Genomic DNA, 22,384 nt, shown 5'->3' on the forward strand with positions numbered 1-22,384 from the left:
ATAATGTTCCACTTTCTTCCTGGTACGCCATCTTCTTTTCATGATCTCTAGTTTTTTTTTCCTCAATCAATGCTTATGACAAATCCAGCTCCAGACTTCTTCGATGAGGTTTAAAGGGCTGTTGACATTCATTAAATGTTGCATTACTGCCACCAACTAGACTGGGGTATGAATCCCTTATACTTTGTGTTGAAAAAGGGGAAAGTTAATTATTTAAAAAAAAATATATATATATACTGCTCAAAAAAATAAAGGGAACACTTAAACAACACAATGTAACTCCAAGTCAATCACACTTCTGTGAAATCAAACTGTCCACTTAGGAAGCAACACTGATTAACAATAAATTTCACATGCTGTTGTGCAAATGGAATAGACAACAGGTGGAAATTATAGGCAATTAGCAAGACACCCCCAATAAAGGAGGGGTTCTGCGGGTGGGGACCACAGACCACTTTTCAGTTCCTATGCTTCCTGGCTGATGTTTTGGTCACTTTTGAATGCTGGCGGTGCTTTCACTCTAGTGGTAGCATGAGACGGAGTCTACAACCCACACAAGTTGTTCAGGTAGTGCAGCTCATCCAGGATGGCACATCAATGCGAGCTGTGCCAAGAAGGTTTGCTGTGTCTGTCAGCGTAGTGTCCAGAGCATGGAGGTGCTACCAGGAGACAGGCCAGTACATCAGGAGACGTGGAGGAGGCCGTAGGAGGGCAACAACCCAGCAGCGGGACCGCTACCTCCGCCTTTGTGCAAGGAGGAGCAGGAGAAGCACTGCCAGAGCCCTGCAAAATGCTCTCCAGCAGGCCACAAATGTGCATGTGTCTGCTCAAACGGTCAGAAACAGACTCCATGAGGGCGGTATGAGGGCCCGACATCCACAGGTGGGTGTTGTGCTTACAGCCCAACATCGTGCAGGACGTTTGGCATTTGCCAGAGAACACCAAGATTGACAAATTCGCCACTGGCGCCCTGTGCTCTTCACGGATGAAAGCAGGTTCACACTGAGCATGTGACAGACGTGACAGAGTCTGGAGATGCCGTGGAGAACGTTCTGCTGCCTGCAACATCCTCCAGCATGACCGGTTTGGCGGTGGGTCATGGTGTGGGGTGGCATTTCTTTGAGGGCCGCACAGCCCTCCATGTGCTCGCCAGAGGTAGCCTGACTGCCATTAGGTACCGAGATGAGATCCTCAGACCCCTTGTGAGACCATATGCTGGTGCGGTTGGCCCTGGGTTCCTCATAATGCAAGACAATGCTAGACCTCATGTGGCTGGAGTGTGTCAGCAGTTCCTGCAAGAGGAAGGCATTGATGCTATGGACTGGCCCGCCCATTCCCCAGACCTGAATCCAATTGAGCACATCTGGGACATCATGTCTCGCTCCATCCACCAACGCCACATTGCACCACAGACTGTCCAGGAGTTGGCGGATGCTTTAGTCCAGGTCTGGGAGGAGATCCCTCAGGAGACCATCCGCCACCTCATCAGGAGCATGCCCAGGCGTTGTAGGGAGGTCATACAGGCACGTGGAGGCCACACACACTACTGAGCCTCATTTTGACTTGTTTTAAGGACATTACATCAAAGTTGGATCAACCTGTAGTGTGGTTTTCCACTTTAATTTTGAGTGTGACTCCAAATCCAGACCTCCATGGGTTGATAAATTGGATTTCCATTGATAATTTTTTTGTGATTTTGTTGTCAGCACATTCAACTACGTAAAGAAAAAAGTATTTAATAAGATTATTTCTTTCATTCAGATCTAGGATGTGTTGTTTAAGTGTTCCCTTTATTTTTTGGAGCAGTATATAAAAAAAAAATACCCTGCCATCTTAACCCTAAACTCATTAACTCACCATCCTGCTCCACTATTTAAACCTATCTGGTCCAACCAATGGCCTGGGAGGACGAGACTCAGCGCACCCTGTAACTCTTCTGACGCCAAATCTCGTACACCCGAATACTTATCTGCAGCTGCCACCATAACCTCTATTTTCTGGGACTTTACATTCCATCCCTGCGATACAGTTGATAACTGGGCTCCCGAGTGGCGCAGTGGTCTAAGGCACTGAATCTCAGTGCAAGAGGCGTCACTGCAGTGCCTGATTCAATTCCAGGCTGCATCACATCCGGCCGTGATTGGAAGTCCCATAGGGCGGCGAAACAATTGACCCAGTGTTGTCCGGGGTAGGCCGTCCATTCAATATAAGAATTTGTTCTTAACTGACTTGCCTAGTTAAATAAAAAGAGAACCATTGCTATGAACGTTAAAAAGCCAATCTTACTGAACCATATATTACTCGTTGGCCTATCTCTCTGTGCTGGCACAGATTTACTACTGACACACATTCTCAGGATCCTTCCCCCTTGACCCATCTTCCTCTACTTTCTTCAATGCCTCCGCATACGACAACCTCTGCACTACTTTAACCCAGGTAACCTCAACCTGCGTCTCTTGCCTCCGGACACTTCTGATGCCCAGTCCCATGGGCACCCCTACAATTAAGATACCACTTCTTTCTCCAATACTACACATTCTGTTGTCATGCCCTTCGGCTCGTCGTTTGGTGCGACGCAGACAGGGTGGCGTGAGTGTTGAAACGGAAGAGTCATTGTTCTTTTGAGTTTTGTTGACTCCCTGCCCAACAAAGCAGGCTTTTGTGCTAAATCCATTATGTTACAGGTGTTAAGCTTATGGGCATGTGGCAGCAGTGTGTAGGAGGGAGGTTCCAAGGTGTTGGTACACCTGTAATGGATTTGGCACAAAAGCCTGCTTTGTCGGGCAGGGAGTCAACAACAAAACTCAAAAGAACAAACAATGACTCTTCCGTTTCAACATTCACGCCACCCTGTCTGCATCGCACCAAACAACGAGCATCACAAACACTAGGAATCTTCCCCTTCAGTTGGCCACTTTTACATTTACCGCTACCCCAGTAATCACTCCTTTCAGTGGCGCCCTTTTCTTGAGAGCAAAACAAGTCACCGCTCTTGTCCTTATTTGTGCATGGTGGAGTGCCCGCTCTCTCTGACAGGCAGAAATACAAACATTTATCACAATACCACATACCTCAGCTGCCAAACTAACCCTGATTTAGATGACCATCCTACCCATGCTAGATTCCGGAGACGGCGTTTATAGATCGGCAGGTAAGGGTGCTCTCTAGTGGCTAGATGTCCTTTACCATTCAGCCATCAGATTTGCCACCAATGCTCCTTATAGGACACATCACTGCACTCTATACTCCTCTGTAAACTGGTCATCTCTGTATACAAGTCGCAAGACCCACTGGCTGATGGTTATTTATAAAACCCTCTTAGGCCTCACTCTCCCCCATCTGAGATATCTACTGCAGCCCTCATCCTCCACATACAACACCCGTTCTGTCAGTCACATTCTGTTAAAGGTCCCCAAAGAACACACATCCCTGGGTCGCTCCCCTTTTCAGTTTGCTACAGCTAGCAACTGGAACGAACTGCAACAAACACTCAAACTAGACAATTTTATCTCAATCTCTTCATTCAAAGAATCCATCATGGACACTTACTGACAGTTGTGGCTGCTTTGCGTGAATTTTTTTATAAATGTTTTGCCCCACCAAGATTTACATGCCAAAATCACCACTGGCTATTACTGTGTATTTCACAGCACATTCATCCAGCAGTTTTGTCACCATGCTAGGGCTAGGCCTACTGTGTGATACTTCACTCTTATTTTAAATGGCAATTTCCATATTGTTTCAGGGCAGCACTTGGTTGAATGACTAAAACAAAACCCTCTATCTCTTGAGTCCTCTCAATTCAGAGGTATAACAATTTCCTGCATTTTAATCTGACCAGATTGGAAGAGAGAAAGCGAGAAGATTTACTCCACCCAAAATCTGTCCATGTGAGAAACAGACCAAGTGTGGATTTTTTTTAATCGAGGTCTGTGAGAGAGTGTGGAATTATGAGGATTGTTTGATCGAATAGAAATTTTGTAATGTTTAGGCTGTTACAAATGTACTGATAAGTGGATGAACGTGGCATTTTTAGGAAATGGAACGTTTGCAAAAAAAATATACAATTTAAAGTATAGGCAATGCAGCTATTAAGCTGCAAAAGCTCAATGTGATGTCATTGTTAACCAATGCCTATTTGGCCTACAGTATAAATTACTTTTTGCATTTGTTAAAATCGATTTAGAAGCAGCTTCTCTAGCCTAAAGAATGGATTTTGGCGCCATCTCTTGTCAGTAAATGACAAAATAAAATTTGAATCGCAAACGCCGCGCTTTGTAGGGCAATGAATGTATTCAGTTTATTAGATGTAAATAGTTAATTTAATAATGCGCCACAATTATTTCACACTAATCTACAGCGCCAGATGTTATGTTTTTCCCCATAGGGCTATTTCATATTTTGCCATTGTATAATTTGTTTAAATCAATGTTAAAGAAGTTGGTTATGCTATTCTTTATTAATTTCACATTTACTCAGGCTTATAACACTTTCTTTGAAAGAAATAAACAGTGCAAACTCAAAAGCAAGAGGCTACTCTCTAGACAGCTTCCAAAATGTTCATTGTTATATCTGGATCCTTGGGACGTCCCTACCCTAACCTTAACCCTTACCATTACCTGACCCGTTTAACCCCTGAGGTCGATGTCCGTGCCTCCACGGAAATCAAATTAGCATAATAACAAAATCCCCATGCAAATTGGATGCATCTCAATCCACAGCATCTGCCTATGTAAAACTTCTGCATCTGTGGTGAAAGGTGACAGAGCTAGAGTGGTGTTTGTCAGACCATGAAATCAGTCTTCTCACACAATCGTCTGTAGCGTCCAAACGGTTTGGCCTACAAACTGTTATGGATTGATGAGACTCACGAGTATGATGGCGTCTTGAGACTCATCTGAAGTCCATACAACCAATCTGCCAACTTCTGTCTGTAGTGTCTGAACAGTTTGCTACACAATATCAACTCTGTGGAAAGGTGAGACTCACGAACACCTATAGGTCAGTTGCTTTGCTCTAGGACACCCACAGGCCTCACAAGACTCGTCTGAAGGTCCCACAGTGCATGTCTGATCAAAAACCAAGCCATGAGGTTGAAGGAATTGTCCGTAGAGTACCAAAAACTTTTTGCGGCATTGAAGGTCCCCAAGAACAGTGGCCTCCATCATTCTTAAATGGAAGAAGTTTGTAACAACCAAGACCCTTCCTAGAGCTGGCCACCTGGCCAAGCTGAGCAATCGGGGGAGGAGGTGGGAGGAGGAGGTGGTCAGGGAGGTGACCAAGAACCTGATGGTCACTCTGACAGAGCTCCAGAGTTCCTCTGTGGAGATGGGGTAACCTTCCAGAAGGACAACCATCTCTGCAGCACTCCACCAATCAGGCCTTTATGGTAGAGTGGCTAGACAGAAGCCACTCCTCAGTAAAAGGCACATGACAGCTTGCTTCGAGTTTGCCAAAAGGCACCATAAAAACTCTCAGACCATGCAAAACAAGATTATCTGGTCTGATGAAACCAAGATTGAACTCTTTGGCATGTATGCTAAGTGTCACGTCTGGAGGAAACCTGGCTCTATCCCGACAGTGAGGCATGGTGGTGGCAGCATTATGCTGTGGGGATGTTTTTCAGTGGCAGGGACTGGGAGACTAGTCAGGATCGAGGCAAAGATGAACGGAGCGAAGTACAGAGAGATCATTGATGAAAACCTACTCCTGAGCGCCCAGGACCTCAGACTGGGGCGAAGGTTCACCTTCCAACAGGACAATGCCCTAAGCACACAACCAAGAAATTGCAGGAGTGGCTTTGGGACAAGCCTCTGAATGTCCTTGAGTGGCCCAGACTTGAACCGGATCGAACATCTCTGGAGAGAACTGAAAATAGCTGTGCAGCGACACTCCCCATCCAACCTGACAGAGCTTGAGAGGATCTGCAGAGAAGAATGGGAGAAACTCTCCAAATACAGGTGTGCCAAGCTACCCAAGAAGACTCAAGGCTGTAATAGCTGCCAAAGGTGCTTCAACAAAGTACTGAGTAAAGGGTTTGAATAATTATGTAAATGTGTGTGTGTGTGTGTGTGTGTGTGTGTGTGTGTGTGTGTATATATGTATATATATATACAGAGTTTTTGCTTTGTCATTATTGGGTATTGTGTGTAGATTGATGATAACAATTTAATCAATTTTAGGGGAAAGGGGGATACCTAGTCAGTTGTATAACTGAATGCATTCAAATGAAATGTGTCTTCCGCATTTAACCCAACCCCTCTGAATCAGAGAGGTGCGTGGGGGCTGTGATAATGAACATCCACGTCTTCGGCGCCCGGGGAACAGTGGGTGAACTGCCTTGCTCAGGGGCAGAACGACAGATTTTTACCGTTCACCTTTACCTTTTGCTCTTTCAGTTACTAGCCCAATGCTCTAACCACTAGGCTACCTAGAATAATGCTGCAATGTAACAAAATGTGGAAAAGGTCAAGGGGTCTGAATACTTTCCGAATGCACTGTATGCATGGCCACTGTTTAGTGCCAAAAATAAGGGGTTAAATACATTTTTGTTTTTTAAGTATAAAATGTGTCCTGATCTTATATCGATCAGATCTAGGACAGACACTAAAGAACAAAGTTCCTGTTGATTTTTTGGGGGGGGAGTTGTCCATGTAGTGAATATGTTATTCAATGTGTTTGTAATGGCTAATAGCGGTAAGACCAAAAATTATTTTTCATCAAAACATTTTTTCATACAGTACCAGTCAAAAGTTTGGACACACCTACTCATTCTAGTGTTTCTCTTTGTCTTCACTACAATGTAGTAAAAATAAACTATGAAATAACACATATGGAATCCTTTAGTAACCAAAAAAGTGTTAAACAAATCAAAATATATGAGATTCTTCAAAGTGGCCACCCTTTGCCTTGATGACAGCTTTGCACACACACAAAAACCATCAAGCGCTAGGATGATACTGGCTCTCATTCTCTCAACTAGCTTCATGAGGTAGTCAGCTGGAATGCATTTCAATTAACAGGTGTGCCTTGTTAATTTGTGGAATTTCTTTCCATTTTAATGCATTTGAGCCAATCAGTTGTGTTGTGACAAGGTAGGGGTGCTATACAGGGGTGGCAGGTAGCCTAGTGGTTAGAGCATTGGGTCCAGTAACAGAAAGGTTGATGGATCGAATCCCCAAGCTGCCAAGGTCAAAATCTGTCGTTCTGCCCCTGAACAAAGCAGTTAACCCACTGTTCCTAGGCCGTCATTGTAAATAAGAATTTGTTCTTAACTGACTTGCCTAGTTAAATAAAGTTTTTTTAAATAAATACGGAAGATTTTTGTAAAATACCAAGTCCATATTATGGCAAGAACAGCTCAAAGAGGCTAACAGTCCATCATTACTTTAAGACATGAAGGTCAGTCAATCTGGAAAAAACGTGCAGTCGCAAAAACCATCAAGCGCTAGGATGAAACTGGCTCTCATGAGGACCACCACAGGAAAGGAAGACCCAGAGTTACCTCTGCTGCAGAGGATAAGTTCATTAGAGTTACCAGTCTCAGAAATTGCAGCCCAAATTCTTCACAGAGTTCAAGAAATAGACACATCTCAACATCAACTGTTTAGAGGAGACTGTGTGAATAAGGCCTCCGTGGTCGAATTGCTGCAAAGAAACCACTACTAAAGGACACCAATAATAAGAAGAGACTTGCTTGGGCCAAGAAACACGAGCAATGGACATTAGACCGGTGGAAATCTGTCCTTTGGTCTGATGAGTCCAAATTTGAGATTGTTGCTTCAAACCGCTGTGTCTTTGTAACGCAGAGTAGGTGAACGGATGATCTCCGCAAGTGTGGTTCCCACCGTGAAGCATGGAGGAGGAGGTGTGATGGTGTCGGGGTGCTTTGCTGGTGACACAGTTAGTATTTATTTAGAATTCAAGGCACACTTAAGCAGCATGCCTACCACAGCATTCTGCAGTGATACGCCATCCCATCATTTGTTTTTCAACAGGACAATGATCCAACACACCGCCAGGCTATGTAAGGGCTATTTGACCAAGAAGGAGAGTGATGGAGTGCTGCATCAAATGACCTTGCCTCCACAATTACCGGACTTCAACCCAACTGAGATGGTTTGGGATGAGTTGAACCGCAGAGTGAAGGAAAAGCAGCCAACAAGTGCTCAGCATATGTGGGAACTCCTTCAAGACTATTATAAAAGCATTCTAGGTTAAGCTGGGTGAGAGATGGCCAAGTGTGTGCAAAGCTGTCAAGGCAAAGGGTGGCTACTTTGAAGAATATAAAATATATTTTGATTTGTTTAACACTGTTTTGGTTACTACACGATTCCATATGTGTTATTTAATAGATTTGATGTCTTCACTATTATTCTACAATGTAGAAAATAGTAAAATAAAGAAAAACCCTTGAATGAGTAGGTGTGTCCAAAATTTTGACTGGTACTGTATATTTTTTTGATACTTCAAGGAGTCTTAAAATTCAAAATCAAATAGCTTAATGATTCTTGGTTTGACCTTCTTAAAACAATCCAATTGACATGGGGTTGGGACATTCAAGGATCCTGCACATCACTGACCCTTCCAAAATGGTGTTTGGTTTGGGGAGGGGAAAAATGCACTCTTTTCCGTCTTGCATCTGGATTGGACAATAATTAAACACGTGCTTTGGTCAGTGGTCTTCAAATTGGCCCTCCAAGACCCTCTCCTAAACGTTTGAGTTTCAGACATTTGTGCGGACAGGGTAAACCGGCAAGAATTTGAACGGACGTGAGAAGAAAACATTTGTACAATGAAGTCTTTATTCGGGAGTCTCGTCTACTGCCTTTTCCTCTTTGTGTCTGATGTATACGGAACGTACCGTTTGAATGGATTCGATCCACAGCAGGTTACTGCTCAAAGTTATGCACAACGTAGAAATAATGCCCGGCCACCGCTGCGGACGCTCGATCTTTCAGGTAGGTTTTCAGAGAAAGGTGTCGGTCCCCCGTACACCTTTCTATTTGTGTGTTGTGTCATGATACATACACACTGTATATCATTTGATTGTTTAGCCAAGTACATTTTCCGGCAAAATTGAAAAGCGCTTATTGAATTCAATTATTTGTCTAATCTGATCAAAATCTCGTGCCAACTACTCGTAGTCTGTCCACGAGAGATTTAATCCGATAATTTCATACTTCTCCTCATTGAGAACCAACAAAGTGTCCGTGCGTAAAAATCGCGTAAAATGTGCACGGAACAATTGGTTTTATTATAGCCACTCCTTGTATTGTAGATAAGTGGGTCTGCTATAGGTTTGCAAAATTCCAGTAACTTTTTCCCTGGTTTTCCAGAAATCCTGGTTGGAGAATCCTTTTGGGAAAGTTACCCGAATTTTGCTACCCTAGTCTGCTATATGGAAATGCTAATACGTGTACTAAGGTACTTGGACATATGCATTCCATGTACATGCAGTTCAACGTGGCAATAACTCATTATAGATTTACATCTCCTTTTTTTTACATACAATTTCAAAATTGACAAATTATACATTGATTTTGCTTTATTGGCTAAACAATGACATCCAAGTTTATAAGACAGACACCATATTTGTCAAATCTATATGTGCTACAAGACTAAATGCATATGTAAGTAATTTACAACTTACAATATTTTATAAGTGCGATATTCCTCTATGCTTGTTCGAAACGAGCCAAGCGGCTACCAGCTTAAATGTTACTCATGATTCAACAACTAATCAGTATTCTCATGCTAACTCTTAAAGCAAGCGGAGTTCATTCTCACATCAACACACCCATAACTATAATTTATACAAACTCACATCGAAACCATAACTATCATTCATACAAACTCGCATCGAAACCATAACTATAATTCATAAAGACTCACATCTTTCCCATTTGCTGACTAACTAATTTGCTCTACCGCTCCTCCTCTCCTCCTCTGGTGGCCCCTAGTTCACGCCAGTGCATACAGGCATAGAGACTATCACTACCACCACCAGCCACCAGGGATCCACCTGCCCGTGGTTTACCAACAACCTGGCCCTCTATCTCCACCCGTGGCTTACCCCAGACCCTCTGTCCCCTTACCACCTTACCAACACAGATTCAAAGGGCGAGCGCCACCGGTGGTGTACAACCTATACCAAGACCTTTCACCTCCAGTAGTTCACCACCACCCGTTTAAAGTTTTTTTTCCACCAGTGAGCCACCACCATAAATTCAAAGGTAAATGTCCACAAATTTTACCTCTAGTACAGCCTAAACCTGCTACAGTGCCAACAACCCCTGTGGTGTACCTACCCACCAGAGTTCCAACTCTACCATCAGTGACTACCTTGCAACCGGTGATGACCACCTTGCCACTGGAGGTGACCGCCACCTCCGTGCCGCCAACACTACCTGTCAGTACCCAAAGCAGCAGCGTCGTCATCACCACCACCAGTGTGGAGACAGGTAGAAGCTAGGTTTCCCTTCCAACCCAACCAATTCAATCCATAGATGTCAGGGTCAGCTCTGTCTTATATTTTATAATAGCACAGGACTACTGTCCCATAATCAACCTTTCTCATTGATAATTTCATCACATAACCAACCATTCTCATTGATAATTTCATCACATAACCAACCATTCTCATTGATAATGTCATCACATAACCAACCATTCTCATTGATAATTTCATCACATAACCAACCATTCTCATTGATAATTTCATCACATAACCAACCATTCTCATTGACAATTTCATCACATAATCAACCAGCCAGAATTTAGTTTTTTTGCAATCTAATAATGACAAAACACCATACAATACCGGGGTGAAGCATTCCGGGACAAGTCAAAAATTACTTTCTTGTTCTCCGCAGTTTATAATTTCGAACAGAAAAACTATGAATGACTGGATATACATTTACTGCATTAGAAGGATATTTTTTTATTACTTATTCTGGAAAAAAACATCAGTTTTGACAACAGTATGATTAAAGAAGGATACTGGTAACAATTACAATTCTGCGCCAGTTGGGATGTCAAAGCTTAATTAAGCCTTGCCATTCAATTTGGCCTTTCACAGTCCAATCCTGAACTATTGACATAGAAGAACAGTTAAGAGAGGTGAAAGAATACAGTATGTCTCCATGAAAGGCATGATATACTGTAATAACTAACCTCTAAACCGTCTAACTGAAATGATGCACAACTCATGGCCTTACGAACCCCTCTTTCAACCTACAACTCTCAAGAAACCAGAGTTGTGCATCCCCCAAACAACCATGAAAAATGTCTTTTTTTTTGTGTAGCTGAATTGTTTCACCTTTCTTCATGGACACTAATATGAATGAATGTATGTCGCTTTTCAATCCACAAACTAGGGCTACATGTGTGTGTGTCAATGGAATGACTTTGTATGAAATAAACTGGGCTTTTCAGTGTGAACATATGGCCAGCTTGTTAAGAGCTGCAATGCTTCTGGTTTGCCACCAGTGACAGACAATTCGTGCAGGAGCCGTCCCCTGGACCTGGTCTTCATCATCGACAGCTCCCGCAGCGTGCGACCCGGCGAGTTTGAGAAGGTCAAGATCTTCCTGGCCGACATGGTCGACACCTTGGACGTCGGACCAGAAGCCACCCGTGTGGCCGTGGTCAACTATGCCAGCACGGTCAAGATCGAGTTCCTGCTCAAGGCTCACCTGAACAAGCCCAACATGAAGCAGGCTATCACCCGCATCGAGCCCCTCGCAGCCGGCACCATGACTGGCCTGGCCATCAAGTCGGCCATGACCGAGGCCTTCACCGAAGAGTCGGGCGCACGGCCGAAGTCGAAGAACATCGCCAAGGTGGCCATCATCGTGACAGACGGGCGTCCTCAGGACCAGGTGGAGGAGGTGTCAGCGGCTGCCCGGGGGTCTGGCATCGAGATCTACGCGGTGGGGGTGGACCGAGCCGACATGACCTCTTTGCGGCTGATGGCCAGCAACCCTCTGGAAGACCACGTGTTCTACGTGGAGACCTACGGCGTCATCGAGAAGCTCACCTCCAAATTCAGGGAGACCCTGTGTGGTATGACTGAGCAGGGTGGAGGAGGAGGAGACTAGTCTTAACCTTAAACGTTGGTTTTAGTCCGAGAATGTGTAGGGACCGTGTACCGTCTACAGGGGTGGTTTCATCTGTTTTCTCTTTAGCACTTCATGTTGAATCCTTAGGTTTGCTATTCAAGTGTAAATTATACATTGACCAAATGGTAAAGAGAAAAAACAGACCTCACATGGATTAAAGGTTTATATACCCTGGCACTAGATTTTAGCCCATTGGAAAGTAGTTCGGCCATTTGGTCTACTCTGGGCTGGTTTCCCACATTTAGATTAAACCTAGTCCCGGATTAAAATTCTATTTTAATGGAGAATCTCTATTGAAAGTGTCTCTTAGTCCAGGACTAGGCTTAATCTGGGTCTGGGAAACCCGCCCCAAGAGTTTTGGCCAATCTTGGTCTCTAGTGAACAGTCAGGTATGGTTCCTCACTCTCAGTAACAGACAGGATGGTCCTTCAACAAGTGCAAGGTGATCGAAGAGGTAACTGCTCATTAACGATTGACCAATGACAAATCAAAGCATCATGCCACACAGAGATCGCTTTGAATCTGTCAATCGTACTGCTTTGTTTGAAATGATCAGAATACTATTCTAAAATCTTCTTCAAAGTAATTTTGAATAGTAAATTGACTTTTTTTCATAACATTCTAGTATTTATTTAAACTTGAATGTTGTGTACATTTTAGTATTGTTTTTAAAATGTATTTATTTTTTATGTTAACATTCCCCCGTCTATGTTTGCAATGGACCTTGACTGAGTCGGTGTATGGTCCACCAGCTTTCCAGTCACATTAGATGGCCTTCAGTGTATAGCTGGCTTTATTTCAATAGTCTATTGATATACTTCCATACACTGTTTTGAAGCTTGGAACTCAGACAATACAACAAACAGTCTTTTGCATCCACAATTTCATCAAACAGGCTATGTAAAAATGTGTAAACCTTCTGCACTTACGTGCATATGCTCAAAAACATGTCTTAGTTCAGTTTGCTATGGTATCTATACTTGTTATGCTATTTATACTATATACAGAAATTACATTTTCTTAGAGAAATTAGATTATAAAGGGGTTATAAACGACCAGCGTTTATATATGGTAAGTATGTTTGATAATATGGCTTCTTCAGATCTTTTGAATGCATACAAGCTATAACCGTTCCAAACTTACCAGCCTATGAAATTGTACCCATGCTGCTTTATGTAGCTTCACTTAACCCCGACTTATTCCAGGTTGGGACCCCTGTGACATGGGACACGACTGTGAGGACATGTGTGTTAACAGCAACAACTCCTATCACTGCGCGTGTCGGGAGGGGTATCTCTTGAACACGGACAAGAAAACATGTTCCAAGAATCAGACACGTAAACCTCCCCACTATGTTTGCAAAGGACCTTGGCTGAGTTGCATGGAAGGTGTATGGTCCAACAGCTTTCCAGCCACAGTGTATAGCTGGCACTATGTCAATATATACTTCCATACAGCTTTTTGAAGCTTGCAAATATTGCCACTGGAACTCAGATAATACAAGTGTCCTTTGCATCCACAATTTCATCAAACAGGCTATGGCAAAATGTGTCACTATATGTGTATATATACTTAAAACTGTGATCCTACTTCAGTTTGTTATGGTATCTTCACTTTGAAATGAGCATTTCTATCAAATTGCCATCCAGGAATGAAATTGAATAAGTGAGTTATAAATGACCATCACATACAGTGAGGTAAGTATGTTTGATAGTATGGCTTCTTCAGAATACTACCCCAGATCACCTTTACTTAGACCGAATCCTTATGCATACAAACTATAACAGTTCCAAATATGATGCCAGCCTATGAAATTGTATCCATGCTGCTAGCTTGTCAGCTCCTTCCCTTAACCCCGGCTTATTCCAGGTGTGGACCCCTGTGCCATTGGACACGACTGTGAGCACATATGTGTCAGCAGCAACGTGTCCCATCACTGCAAGTGTCGGACGGGATATATCTTGAACCTGGACCAGAAAACGTGTACTCTGAAACGTAAGAGTCAGTGGGCTAACTGGTTGTGTTATAAATATGCCTCCTTTATATCATTTGAACTTTATGTTGAGTCTGCTCAGATGCTCGACCCGTTATGGATGTTGATCACAGAAGATCTCTAATTTGTTTGTTTTCTTTTAAGCAGCACATGAATGATAAGTCTTCATTCAGCTTTTAAAATCCGACTGGTGCACAATCAATATTACTACTTGATTCACCGTTGGTGTTCCATTTGCCGAACACTTTGTAACACTCGCTAGGTTGCTTCAACGTTGTCATAGCATTGTGTTCCTGTCATGGCCATGCAAATGGAACCAAGCTCTGTGCTGTCCGTCTTGCATACTAGAGAACATGAGAGCAAAACCAGGATAGGTAAGGGATTAGTTTTTGGAAAAGTCTACTGCTATCAAAGAGGATCAGTTGAACCTAGGTAAAGTACTTACACATGGTCATGTTTAGTAGGGAGAGAATGTTCTAGACTCTACCTGATCTAGTTCAATAAGAACACATTTATTTTCCAGTGTAAAACACCTTTTGCTACGATGTACTCGACTGAACACAACCCTGGTCTGTAGAAGAACAATTGCAAGCCCTATTAGTATATGGAACTCAACAGTATAACAACATTAGTTGGGAGGTATTGAGTGAGACGCTCCTCCTGTGTGCTGTTATCTACTGTACAGTTGAAGTCGGAAGTTTACATACACCTTAGCCAAATACATTTATACTCAGTTTTTCACAATTCCTGACATTTAATCCTAGTAAAAATTCCTTGTTTTAGGTCAGTTAGGATCACTTTATTTTAAGAATTTGAAATGTCAGAATAATAGTATAGAGAAGGATATATTTCAGATTTTATTTCTTTCATCACATTCCCAGTGGGTCAGAAGTTTACATACGCTCAATTAGTATTTGGTAGCATTGCCTTTAAATTGTTTAACTTGGGTCAAACGTTTCAGCTAGCCTTCCACAAGCTTCCCACAGTAAGTTGGGTGAATTTCGGCCCATTCCTCCTGACTGAGCTGGTGTAACTGAGTCAGGTTTGTAGTCCCCCTTGCTCGCACACGTTGTTTTCAGTTCTGCCCACAAATTTTCTATAGGATTGAGGTCAGGGCTTTGTGATGGCAACTCCAATACCTTGACTTTGTTGTCCTTGAACCATTTTGCCACAACTTTGGAAGTATGCTTGGGGTCATTGTTCATTTGGAAAACCCATTTGCGACCAAGCTTTAACTTCCTGACTGATGTCTTGAGATGTTGCTTCAATATAATTTTCCTACCTCATGATGCCATCTATTTTGTGAAGTGCACCAGTCCTTCCTGCAGCAAAGCACCACCACAACATGATGCTGCCACCCCTGTGCTTCACGGTTGGGATGGTGTTCTTCGGCTTGCAAGCCTCCCCCTTTTTCCTCCAAACATAACGATGGCCATTATGGCCAAACAGTTCAATTTTTTTTTCATCAGACCAGAGGACATTTCTCCAAAAAGTACGATCTTTGTCCCCATGTGCAGTTGCAAACCGTAGTCTGGCTTCTTATGTCGGTTTTGGAGCAGTGGCTTCTTCCTTACTGAGCGGCCTTTCAGGTTATGTCGATATAGGACTTGTTTTACTGTGGATATAGATACTATTGTACCGGTTTCCTCCAGCATCTTCACAAGGTCCTTTGCTGTTGTTCTGGGATTGATTTGCACTTTTCGCACCAAAGTACGTTCATCTCTAGGAGACAGAACGCGTCTCCTTCCTGAGCGGTATGACAGCTGCGTGGTCCCATGGTGTTTATACTTGCAGACTATTGTTTGTACAGATTAATGTGTTATCTTCAGGCGTTTAGAAATTGCTCCCAACAATGAACCAGACTTGTGGAGGTCTACAATTTTTGGCTTGGCTGATTTCTTTTGCTTTTTCCCATGATGTCAAGCAAAGAGGCACTGACTTTGAAGGTAGGCCTTGAAATACATCCACAGGTACACCTCCAATAGGCTAATTGACATCATTTGAGTCAATCAGAAGCTTCTAAAGCCATGACATCATTTTCTGGAATTTTCCAAGCTGTTTAAAGGCACAGTCAACTTAGTGTATGTAAACGTCTGACCCACTGGAATTGTGAAATAATCTGTCTGTAAACAATTGTTGGAAAAATTACGTGCACAAAGTGATGTCCTAACCGACTTGCCAAAACAATACTTTGTTAACAAGAAATTTGTGGAGTGGTTGAAAAACTAGCTTTAATGACTCCAACCTGTGTCAACTTCCGACTTCAACTGTATGTACATACATTATGTAATCTTTAACACTAACGTGACATATTGCTCTGTCCCAACATGAAGAGATGAAGGTGGTGGTGGTGGTGGAGGACCCTTGTAAATGTGAAGCCAGACTGGCTTTCCAGATGCAGACACAGGCCGCCCTCCAGGAGATCACTGCCAGACATATCCTTTCTGTTAGTTCACAGTAGGAAAATAACTGACCGCAACACTCATTATAGGCTGATGACTCAGTGGTATGCCTCCTTCAAAGCAATTCATGGGTTATCTTCAATGCCTGTATGATTCATGGGCTGGGTTGCATGATCTACCATGACATTATGCGGTTTAGATTTGTGGAAGCAAATGCTACTTTGTCAACTGGATAATCTGATGTTGTAGATCAATTGTAAAAAAATGTGTATGAAAAGAAAAGGTTATAAATTAGTTTTTCAGATGTAACTGTGTTTATTAACCTTTTATTCTAGTTGTGGCTTATTCCTAATGTTTTACCATGAAAAAGAATTGCCTTTACTCTTCTCACTAACTGACATGACAGGAAGAGTGGAACAGATTGAGAACATTTTGGGACCTGTCTAAGGGGAGGAGGAAACGGTAAGTAACAATTCCCTATAAGGAAGACTCGGTTGAAACCTTCCACCTCTGACCTCTGTGTATTTGTTTACCCTCAGCAGGGTCAGCCAACATCCGATGGCCCCGCAGCCAGCCGTCAGTCACGGACCACTGCAACACAGGCATGTACTATGACTGCTGTCCTCCATTACATCGGCGGATATCGACAACAAGACAGTGGAACTTTGGATAAACAACACAGCTAGAAGGAAATAATGTCAGTCCATTGTTCTTTAAACAAGCTATTGGACTTAGGTCAGGGCTGTATCAGGGAATTATGGGTGCTAACGGTGTCAGTCTGTCCATATATGAGCATCAGGTTCCCACGAAACGTTACAGAATATAACGGTATACACCTTTAGAAATGTGCTAAATCCATTTATTGTATTAATACATTTTCATCAAGTCTCTGCTTCAGCTAACACATTTGAAATGTGTTTTTGGAAGTTTCTTTGAAGTATATTGAATTTTTTTTAAATCATGTTCAGTAGGGACCAGTCCATGAGGGTCATTGCTTTTACGATTTTGTTTTATTTTAACAGATTTTTAGAAATGTTATACTATATGATCATTTCCAATCTGGTAGAAATGTGTTTTTTGTGCCTGCCATATAAGGTATTTCTGTTAGGTTGTGTCAGTGCAAAATGTTGAACGCTATAATGTAAGGAAAATGTACACCCCCATGTGTGCTGTGTACGTCAGAATAAAAAAACGATTGTACTGAATGTGACAATCAAGACCAGGAGAGGAAGTTATTTTGCACAGTACCTTTATCCATTGAACTACTTGATGAATATTAAAGGGGAAGTTCAGTATTTTACAAGTTGTTGTTAGATTGTTTCTCCCTCTGAAAGTAGTCTAGACCAGAAGAAACAGTACTCCATGGTTCAGTTTCCTTAACAGCCTCTAAAAACCTAATCTTACTTTAGCCACCACTAGCTAAAAATCAATGGGGGTAATAGGAGCAACCGTGAACTTCTTTAACACATGAATACGGAACATGGGTTAAGTTAGTAGTTAAGAAGAATATGCACTCAGTGGCCAGGTACACCACCCTGTTCAGGAAAATGGTTTGCTCCTACAGACAGTAGGCTTGCTTTGCTTGCTATATAAAACAGGCATCGAGGCATTCAGTTGGTGTTTGATTGAACGTTAGAATCGTCGGTGCCAGTATCTCAAACGTCCGGCCTCCTGGGCTTTTCACGCACAACAGTGTCTAAGGTTTACAGAGAATGGTGCGACAAACAAAAAACCTCCAGTCAGTGGCATTCCTGTGGGCGAAAACAGCTTATTGATGAGAGGTTGAAGGAAAATGGCAAGAATTGTGCAAGTTAACAGGCGGGACACAAACAGACATAACAGCACAGTACAACAGTGGTGTGCAGAACGGCATCTCGGAACGCACAACTCGTCGGACCTTGTCACAGATGGGCTACTGCAGCAGACGACCACACCAGGTTCCACTCATATCAGCTAAAAACAAGAAGAAGCGGCTCCAGTGGCCACGCGATCACCAACACTGGACAATTGAGGGGTGGAAAAATACTGCCTGGTCTGACGAATCCCAGTTCCTGTTGCCTCACGTTGAGTTGGGATTTGGTGTATGCAGGAGGAGTCCATGGCCCCTCCTGCCTGGTGTCAACGGTATAGGCTGGTTGTAATGGTGTGGGGAATGTTTTCCTGGCACGTTAGCTCCCTTAATCACAATTGAACAAAGTTTGAATGCCACACCTTGTAGAATCCATGCCCAAAGAATTCAGGCTGTTCTGGAGGCAAAGGGGGGTCCGACCCAGTACTAGATGGGTGTACCTAATAAACTGGCAACTGAGTATGTATGTATGTATATTTATATATTTATAAAAAGACCAACATCTCAGATTCAAAACAAAGAGTCACACGTGTTTTTAGCGGTACATACCGGTATTCACATTTTCGATACGTACTGCTATAATTCTGTGCAGTACATGTAGATACAAAAGAAGCTCTATGTGGTATTTGTTATATAAACCTGAACTCCCTACACTTAGGTGTCAGTATAGGAAGGCATATATTTAGGTCCAGCAACGATATTTATGTTAACACTGTGCTAAAATGTACTCTGGCTGTATGGTAGCAGTGAGACCTTTCAGAAACGTATAGCATTGGAAGAAGGGGAACGATCCTTCCATTTCTAAAACTATGTAATTTATGGATCCAACAATGTAGGAGTTATGAAAGAGTTTACAATATTTTGTTCCTGCTGAATCTCAGTGAGATGCAACTTTACTATAACCTACGATAAAAATAACCATATTTCTCAGGTGATTCAGAGATATAAACAAACATTTATTCCTAAGGAGTGCCTTCAGATGTTTTTGGCAATGGTCGAGGTGCAAACATGCCGTGAACCAGTTCAATTGAAGAGGACCCAGTTCAAATAGAGATCACATGCGGTTGAAATGTGGTTGTACAATGAATTTATAATTACCTTGTTCTAATGGACTAATTTAACACAAGTGCCACCCAGATAACTTATTTCAACCACATGTGACCTCTATATTTGAACTGCGGCTCCTCCTCAATGGAACTGGGTCACCGCATGTTCTTTTGACACCTCGCTCATCGCTAAAAGAGCTGAAGAAGGCGCTGAAGATTTTCCCTCTGGAATGAGTATTTGTTCATTTGTCTGAATCACCTGAGAAATACAGTTGATCTGTCTGCTATGTCTGTGTGAGGTACTCAGTCAAACATTTACCTCAGGTCTAGTTTGGATCCTTTTACTAGCCAGCTGTTTTCTGTTTGCTTGCTATTTCAGTGGCTACACGGTCTACAACACAGTCTTTGTCAAACAGTGGCAACCGTAAAAATGTTTTCCTTATACTTAGGTGGGAGGGAACGCACGTGCATACACCCACATGCACGGACACACACACATACACCCAACTTTGGAAACGTTTTACGACAACCATGGGTGGTGCAGCACGGATCTCTTTACAATCTAGGGGAAACACTGACTTTGAGGGGTGCCTCAAAGACACGACCTTCAACCTTTGACCCACATATACCCAAACTAAGCCAAACCCTGATACCCCTAAGTGGAAGTCTGCTCTCCCCTGTCTACTATTCAAAACAATACAAAGTGCAACGCCTCAACCAGTCATCAACGATGTCATGCAGGGTTGAGGTCAAATCTATTTCAATTCAGGAAGTAAACTGAGTTTCCAACTTGAATTAAAATACAATTGACCTCAACCTTGATGGTAAACATAATTTTATTTCAAAACCATAATGTAAGTATTGCTGATTCTTCCTCTCCTCATTCAACACGCCTAAAAGTTCGTCAAACAGTTTACAGCTATGGCTGGATGGTAGTTGTCAGTGATATTGATTTATAACGCAGTTCTTTGATGGTGGGGGGCTGATTGATGCCTGCCCTGTTTCTGCCAGACCATGAGTGGACTTTGACACTCTGTGTTAATTCTCACAGCAAACGACAATGTTTGGGGCACTGGAAAAATGCACCAGTTGCCGGGTGCACCACCCCTCACACACATCCTTCCTTACGGTGTAGACTGAGGCCAACCTGCAAAGAGCAAATATGAAAAAGGTGATGGCTGAAAGATGGCTGAATGAGCATCGACACAGCATTTGAAAGTAGTAGTAGAACTACTTTTCTATCAAGGTAGTGTAACGTCTGCTTCCAACTCACACTCTCAAACACATAGATCCCCTGAACGCAGCTCATTTTACAGCCTACTTTCCAGCTCACATTCTCAAACACACAGATCCCCTGAACAGAGTTCACTCTCCAGATCCCAAACACCTGAATTCTGATCCCCTGTTCACACACCTGTATGTCATTATCACACACTATTTAGTTCAGTTCTTTGAACCCCATCATTGTGAGGTATTGTTTGTTTTGTGACACACTTCAATTTGGAGTGCTGGTTTTCATTGTAATTTAATCCTCCCGTGTGATAGTGTTTGCCGGCCTCACTAACAACACCTATTCCCTGCCAGTACTTTAGCCTATCGGATTTCCTGTTATCAACCTATTGCCTGATCTCCCGAACGACGTTACTAGCCTTTTCCCTGCCTGTATTGTTGCCTTTTTGGACCCCCTGTGTATGACCTTCTGCCCGCCCCTGGACCCAGCTACCTGCCGCCTCCTGTGGTCCTTTAACAATAAACACCTTCTGCGCTTGAAACAAGCTCTCTGTCTCCCATCTTGTTCACTACAGGTAGTGTATTAGTTGTCTGTTTATTCTGTGGTCTGCTGTGCATTAGCCTTGCCTACTAGGACAACCTTTATGTTTAGTGCATTGTGTGCCTATAGACATGCCTCTCTATAGGATATTTATTAGAGGCTGTCATCAGTCTATACCCCAGTACCTACATCAGTGCCCTTCTCTCCTCCTCTGTGTGTCTTCCCTTTGATCTGCCTGAACCCGACCACACACTCTGAAGGTAGATGGGCTGTAAAGGAAGTGGCTACTGAACAGGCCATAGTTCCTTAAGATACTTTTTTTTTTTTAAGGATGACACGAGACCTATCTCAGATCATTCTGTGAATTTCTCACCTAGAAAAAGTCTACTCACATTTTTGTCTGCGAGCATCCTTTCCTGAGTGTAACGTTTTAGTCTGAGTTCCAGACGGAAGCAATAGACCATGTTACAAATGGAAAACATCTGTATTGTACTGATGCATACTACCGAATTATGATTTGATTGCTCCTTTGCAATAGTAATGGCATCTTTTTGTAGACACTAACTCCACCATGGTTCGTTGGATATAGCACATGGGGAAATTAATGCAGTTTTTGGATAAACGTCTGTGGTAAACACAGGTTTAGGAGATTTTATACGTTTTGTTCTGAGATCATCAGCTAACGTCACTTTTTAGTGCTTTGAAGAATTTATGAAATTTAAAAAGCACATAAAGCACAAAGGCTTCATAATTCATAAAGGTAATGTTAACTGACATATTATCGGAAATAATAAAACATTAAGCTTGTCTTAACCTCAGACCTTATTTTCTGCGTTTATCCCCAAACCCTATTCTTTCCCTATTAATTTTTGCCATAAGAATGGCTGAAATTACCAGAGGTAACTCATTTTTGGGTTTTAGGACTAAAATCTGGCAACCTCTATGACCATCTTCCTACTAATACTGGCTTATAGAGATAATAATGGCACATTTTTGTAGGCACTAACTCCGCCATGGTTTGTTGGACATGCCTCTCTATAGGATATTTATTAGAGGCTGTCATCAGTCTATGGGGAAAATGAATGGTGTTTTTGTAGTGTTTTGGATAAATGCCAAAGATAAGGTCTGTGGTAAACACAGGCTTAGGAGATCTTATAGGTTTTGTTCTATGAGAATCTTCATCAGCTCACGTTACTTTTTG

At 42.6% G+C, this 22,384-nt stretch overlaps 1 protein-coding gene across 9 annotated transcripts; it reads left to right on the top strand.

The window, feature by feature from the left end:
• The first annotated feature begins 8,702 nt into the window (after positions 1 to 8,702).
• matn3a (matrilin 3a) lies at positions 8,703 to 17,742 on the top strand. Of its 9 annotated transcripts, none has more exons than XM_014143951.2 (8): positions 8,703 to 8,960; positions 9,963 to 10,463; positions 11,491 to 12,066; positions 13,328 to 13,459; positions 13,992 to 14,117; positions 16,449 to 16,550; positions 16,909 to 16,979; positions 17,057 to 17,742. In XM_014143951.2, exons 1-7 carry the CDS (start codon positions 8,795 to 8,797, stop codon positions 16,962 to 16,964), a joined length of 1,659 nt encoding a protein of 552 aa, XP_013999426.1. In that variant the 5' UTR covers positions 8,703 to 8,794; the 3' UTR covers positions 16,965 to 16,979; positions 17,057 to 17,742. The 9 variants fall into 9 exon arrangements, with proteins under 9 accessions (XP_013999426.1, XP_013999425.1, XP_013999429.1 ...); XM_014143950.2 differs by having other exon boundaries at positions 17,060 to 17,742; XM_014143952.2 differs by lacking the exon at positions 13,328 to 13,459 and having other exon boundaries at positions 8,704 to 8,960; positions 17,060 to 17,742.
• The last annotated feature ends 4,642 nt before the right edge of the window (positions 17,743 to 22,384 follow it).

Source organism: Salmo salar, chromosome ssa15 (assembly GCF_905237065.1).
Source record: "Salmo salar chromosome ssa15, Ssal_v3.1, whole genome shotgun sequence".
Classification (NCBI taxonomy): domain Eukaryota; kingdom Metazoa; phylum Chordata; class Actinopteri; order Salmoniformes; family Salmonidae; genus Salmo; species Salmo salar.